A 6,138-nucleotide genomic window follows, 5' to 3' on the forward strand; every position below is an offset into this window, starting at 1 on the left:
ATCATTTTCAGGAAAGTGGCACTGTTGAAAAGCAAAAGGTTAATAACCTTCCCCACCCCAAACGTCTCTCCACAGCGGCATCATGAATCAGACAATTTCCAAAGCCTATTTGCTGCATATGGTGGTATTTGTTGAGATGAGGGATAACCCCCCCCCCCTTTGCAGCAAGTAAACTTATAATAAAGTCTTATTTACATGAATTGGACAATCTCCCCTAATATCAGTTAACCCTTTTCTTCCCAGCTGCAACACTTAAGAAAATCACTCACATTTTACAGCCAAATTTTCATGTGGGGTGGGGCAGAGGTTTGGAGACCATGGGCCAGATTGGAAGGTACCATTGTTCTAACGTGGCCCTTGAAAGATCCTCACCACTGGTCTACACACGTTTGTGACATCCTTTTTATGCCCTTTTTGAATTTCAAGACTCATGTGGGGTGGGGTTCAACCCCAGTGCAATGAACTTCTAATTGTGTCCTTCACCTCTTTATTTCTTAGTGTATAGATGAAAGGATTCAGCAATGGAGTCACAACTGTGTTCAGTATGTTGACTATTTTGTTCATATCTGAAGAGATATTAGATAGTTTGACATAAAGAAAGATAGTGGATCCATACCAAATGAGCACTACAGCAAGATGGGAGGAACAGGTGGAGAAAGCCTTTTGCTTTCTTTGTGCAGAAGGAATGTGCAGGATGGTATTGATAATGAATATATAGGAAAGAAAGGTGATCACACAGGGACACACAATGACAACAATGGATATAACAAAAGCTGCTATCTCAATCTCAAAGGTGCTGGTGCATGAAATGGCTATCCATGAATCAATGCTGCAGTAGAAGTGATTGATCACATTGGGACCACAGAAAGTCAACCTTGAGATCAAGATGGCTGGTATAAGAATAATGAGGAATGCACACAGCCAAGAGCCAGCTGCCAGCTGCAAAGAAAGCTGGCTATCCATGATACTGCTGTAACGCAAAGGGTAACATATGGCCAAATATCGGTCATAAGCCATGACAGACAAGAGGAAGTATTCTGTGGACCCTAAGGCAAACACAAAGTAAAACTGAATAATGCAGTTTGTGAAAGAGATGCTTCTGCTCCTCCCCAGAAAGATGGCAAGACTCTTAGGGATAGAAGCTGTTGTGTACCATATTTCTAGGAAGGAGAGATTACATAGAAAGAAGTACATGGGAGTATGGAGACGCCGATTTGCTATTACCAGAATGATGATGGCCATATTTCCCAGCAGTGCCATCACATACATGATAAGAAAGAGCATGAAGATGGACATCTGTAAATACTGAGATCCCGGGAAGCCAAGAAGAATGAATTCCATCACATTCGTTCCATTTCTTTCTTTATTCTTCTCTTCCATAAGTTTAACTGCTGGGGAGGGGGGATAACACCCAATTAACACATTGATAATTGACCAAGGATGTGATGAGGAGTATGCAGACAGAAAAGATCTACATGACTTGAGACCTTCTGAAGGATCACCTATTGCAATATATGTCTCTTCCTACACTTTGGTCAGATGCAGAAGCCCTCATCTGGATGATCTTATCATCTAAAGTAAAGTGGGTTGCTGCTGTGAAAAGGCTCTTCTTGGTTGTGGTGCTAATAGGATACTTGCCCAACACCCTTACTGATTTGTTTGTTTGTTTGTTTGTTACTTATTTACATTTCCTCCTCTAAACCACATTTCATCTTTCCAAGATCACATGGTGACTTCCAGTATTCATATTAAAAGAGCAATAAATCAAAAATAAAAGAACCAATTTAAGCCATTTAAACAGTATTTAAAACAACCATTTAAAAAGTAGAGTTATTTACTATTTTGCCATTTCATTTGTTTGTATCAATATGCCCAAAGTACCACTTTGAATACACAAAGATTTCCATCTACCCATCCATATATACTCTTCTCCCACTCTTACCACTTACCTTTTTCAATTACTATATACAGGTATATATATGGATTTCTTCTCTTATTCATTCTACTTACACAGTGGAAAACTTATAACTGAAATGCAGGTAGCTGAATAATTAAAAATGATATTAAAAAAACCCAACAAGATTCCTTTGAGATTTCTTCTCAATTCTGAAAATGTGTTCTAACAGTTCTTACACAACTAAACCGGGGGGGGGGGGATCCCTGAAGTCACTTAAAACTTTTTGTATTCTATTATCCCTATGGATTTATATTGCTAGGCTCCCACAGATCCTTCACTACAGAGAATAAAACAGAGGGCCATGACAACACCATGGGATCTGAGATCTAGATAGGTGAATAATGAATATTTATCTCATTAAAATCATAGCCACCTTGAGATTTCACCTTGGCTTTCTAGGATTGGGGAAAAATATCAAAGGTCACTTAGTTTTTTTGTTTTGTTCTCTTGATGTTTTATTTGTTGTTATCTTTATCTAGATCTCTCAATATAGAAATTCTGAAAGAGGTCAAGAAAAAGACCGCAGGATATGAAGGAGAGATGTGACCAATTATAACTAATATGTCACCAATGGGTAAATCGTACCCAACAGAGCGGTCATTTCTTTAATCGACCTTGATAATTCAACTAGCGTGAATTGTATTGAATTTCTTGGTGCACCTTTTGGAATTCTTATATTCCTAACTTCCCAATTCAGTTTGCTTCCTTCATTTAATTAGAAAGCTATCAGCACAACTTTTCAGGCACACTGCCACTGCACGGTCATGTTAGTAATCCTTCTACTGCTTTGGCTTCAGCCAATCAATTAAAAAGATGGAATGTCAACATCTTTTACATCCAATTTACTGTAAATGCCTTTCTTTTTCCAAGTACCTAACACAAAGGATGCTGGGAAGAAGGGGAAGAAGAGGCATATAAGAGATAAATCCATAATGAACCTTTGTATAATTTCAAAATCAGGAGAGAGAGAGAGCCCTGGTCCACACCTTCTCTAGTACATTTGCAAGCTTGGAATATGCCTTTGGACTTGGATAATAGTTCCTTCCTGCTTGGATGAAGGGAGGTGGTGTATGTCAAAACTACTGTCCGGACATATTTACCTATATTTACCTATATTTACACACTAGTTCAGTTCACAGTTCAATTTAAGTTCATCCTAATGATCCTCAACATTTTCTTCCATCATTAGGAATATTACAAGCAGTGTCAAACATACCTGAGAAGATAGTAAGAAGAAAACTCTCACACAGTTGAATGTCAATTACTTAATTTATTTTCCCCAACATTTATGATCTTCAAGCTTAATCACCCAGCAGAGTTTCTCCCTTTAGAGTTTCAGGCCTCTTGTGGCTGATCTACATTTATTTGTATGCACAAGCCCTCTTAACCTTGTAGAATAAAGCTTTTTTCTCTCTCTTATACATTGGTTATTTGGAATTCAGTTTACTTCATAGAAGACTAATGTAATTTTTTATGAGAACGGTGTAGGAAAACCGGCCAGTGTCAGAAGCAAAAATGGCCAACACTTCCACTATCTCAGTATATTCCATTTTTGGTATCATGAATTTGGTTAGAAAAGACATACAAACATTATAAAATACCAGAATCTAGCCATCTAACTATGACAGCTGCTGTAAAAGTACAAGTTTGTACAGTGAGGATGGACAGAACATGGTAGTGGAGTCTTGATCTGATTCCAAAATAATGTGATCAGTAAATCTAACAGCCAAAAGCCACTTCTGACATGGTTTACTGGTCCAACTGGCTTAAACTTAAAATTAGTAGCCCATATTAAGCCACAAAGTTAATTTCCTGCAGTAAACAATAGTATGCAGGTATATGAAATGTACCTTGTTCAATTATACCTTTTCTTGGTTAGCAGCTTCTTGGTATTGAGATCAGCCCTGAAAACAATGACGTAACATTTGGGGAAGAAGATGCAAGCCAACAGCCCGGTATTGGAGGCCAAGATGGCAAAAAGCTCCACAGCCACAATGTGTTTTCCCTTGGTGCTCAGATAACCAGGAATAAAGGCGATCCAAACACTACAAAACACCAACATGCTGAAGGTGATAAACTTGGATTCATTGAAGGTGTCAGGCAATTTTCTGGCTAAGAAAGCAACAGTGAAGCTGAAGAGGGCCAGAAAGCCAATGTAGCCCAAGACACAGTAGAACATGGTGATGGAACCTTCATTGCATTCCAGTATGATCTTCCCAGTCTGTGAGTGCATGTCAACATCTGGGAATGGTGGAGAGGTCAACAACCATGCAATACAAATACAGACTTGTTTGAGGGAGCAGGAAAGAACAATGGTAATAGCCACTTTTTGGCCCAGCCATGTCGTGATCCTGTTGCCTGGTTTTGTGGCCAAGAAGGCCAGGACCACAAGGGTTGTTTTAGCCAACATGCAAGAAACTGCCACAGAGAAAATGATACCAAAAGTCATTTGTCGGAGAAGGCAGGACACCTTCCTAGGTTTGCCAATGAAGAGCAAACAAGAAAGATAGCATAACAGGATGGAAATGAGAAGAACACAACTGAGGTTCTGGTTGTTGGCTTTGACAATGGGCGTGTTCCAATTCTTTAGGAAGGTTTGTATCACAAAACAAGTGATTACAGCAAAGGAAAGTGCAACACTAACCAAAACAATCCCCAAGGGCTCTTGATAGGATAGGAAAGATATAACCTTAGGGATACACTGGTCATGGATCTCATTTGCATAGTGCTCCTCTGGGCATATGGTACAATGAACTGCATCTGAAAGGTATAAAGAGAATATATCATTGAAATAGCACTCTTTGCTTTAAGCAGGAAGGATTAAATGCCATAATGCCTTGTGAATGCTGGACAAAAATGATTCAATCCAAATGTTTTAATGAAGGCGTCTCAATTCCAAATATATACTAAGCACAGAACAAAGCCGAAAGACAGGAGGGTTACATTCAGCGAGGTACCTCAGGGTGACTTGAAGAAATGATCATTAAAATAATAATAATCTTTTTGGTGGGGCAATAAGACCTCACTACTTGCTGTAAGGTGGGGCCCAGGCTTTGGGGCTATATCTTGTCATGCCCTTTGGAATGGGAAGTGTTTGGCTTTGCCAAGCAGAGTCAGCCCACCATGTCCCTGAGTCACACTGAGCCAGTTGCCTCAGGCAGCAGACAGGGCACAGCTGGGAGGGGGGCAGAATGTCCCTCCCACCACCACCACCACCCATGTTGCCCTCGAGGGAAAAGGTTCCTCCACCACTGGCTGGGAAGAGTGGGGCCACTGCTGCCACAGCCTGTTCCTTTCCATCTCTTTTTTTTCTCTCTTTCCCACCTTCTTCAGCATGCTGGGGCTGATTTCTCAGGAAGCAGCAGAGGTGGCAGCAAGGGTCAGATTTTATGAATAAAATGTTCAAATCATCACTTGTGTCTTGCTTCTTTATTTCTGGGTCTGGTTGCAAAACACAACCGTTTTAACTTAAGTGTGTCCTTTGACAAAAATATCCTGAAAACTGATTCACCAATAAAGTTCCAATATATTCCCTTGCAATCATGATTCAAAACTCTGAAGGCTGATTCAGGACAGTAGTCCCAGGGTGGATCTATGCTCATCGTTTTTAATGTTAAGGAAGGGTTAAGAAATGGTTTCGATAATGTAGATGAACACATGATGTCCTCCTTTTTACATTCATAATGTGTTATCACCTTGTCTTTTTATCACTTAATGAATAATCATTTTATGCTGCGATATTGGTAAAACACTGCTCATATGTCTCTATGTAGCATTTTACCTTCTTTTTTTATGTCATTGAAACTCCCATCCCCCTCCAGTGGTATTTGAGGGGCACAGAAATCAAAGACAATGGAGGGAGCGAAAGATGGGAGGGAGGAAGAATGAAAATGTAACACCAGAGGACAAAGCAGAGCAACCAGTGACTTCCGGGTTGACGCGATCGGTTAATGGCGGATTCCCTCCGAGCTCCGGAGGGAATCGGCTCCGCTGAAGACGGGTCTTGCCGCGCCGGCGACGCGGGGACCCTCAGAAACCACAGGTGCGGATGCCTGTGGACTTGGTGACTCAGTGGGCACCTTAAGCGCCCTCCCCGACCCACGAAGAGCCTTTTTAAAGGCTACGGAGAGGGTACGGAGAGTGGCGTGGTGCTGGGAGTAGACCGCTACTTCAGTGGAGCG

The 6,138-nt window shown here is 40.8% G+C and overlaps 1 protein-coding gene across 1 annotated transcript; it reads right to left on the bottom strand.

Annotated features, from left to right (window-relative positions):
• Positions 1-444: 444 nt before the first annotated feature.
• LOC309356080 (olfactory receptor 6F1-like) lies at positions 445-1,380 on the bottom strand (the record flags this gene model as incomplete). The annotated part of the gene is made up of 1 exon (XM_081887260.1): positions 445-1,380. One exon carries the CDS (start codon positions 1,378-1,380, stop codon positions 445-447), a length of 936 nt encoding a protein of 311 aa, XP_081743386.1.
• Positions 1,381-6,138: the final 4,758 nt, after the last annotated feature.

Source organism: Podarcis melisellensis (assembly GCF_964234715.1).
Source record: "Podarcis melisellensis genome assembly, chromosome: 13".
In the NCBI taxonomy this organism is placed as follows: domain Eukaryota; kingdom Metazoa; phylum Chordata; class Lepidosauria; order Squamata; family Lacertidae; genus Podarcis; species Podarcis melisellensis.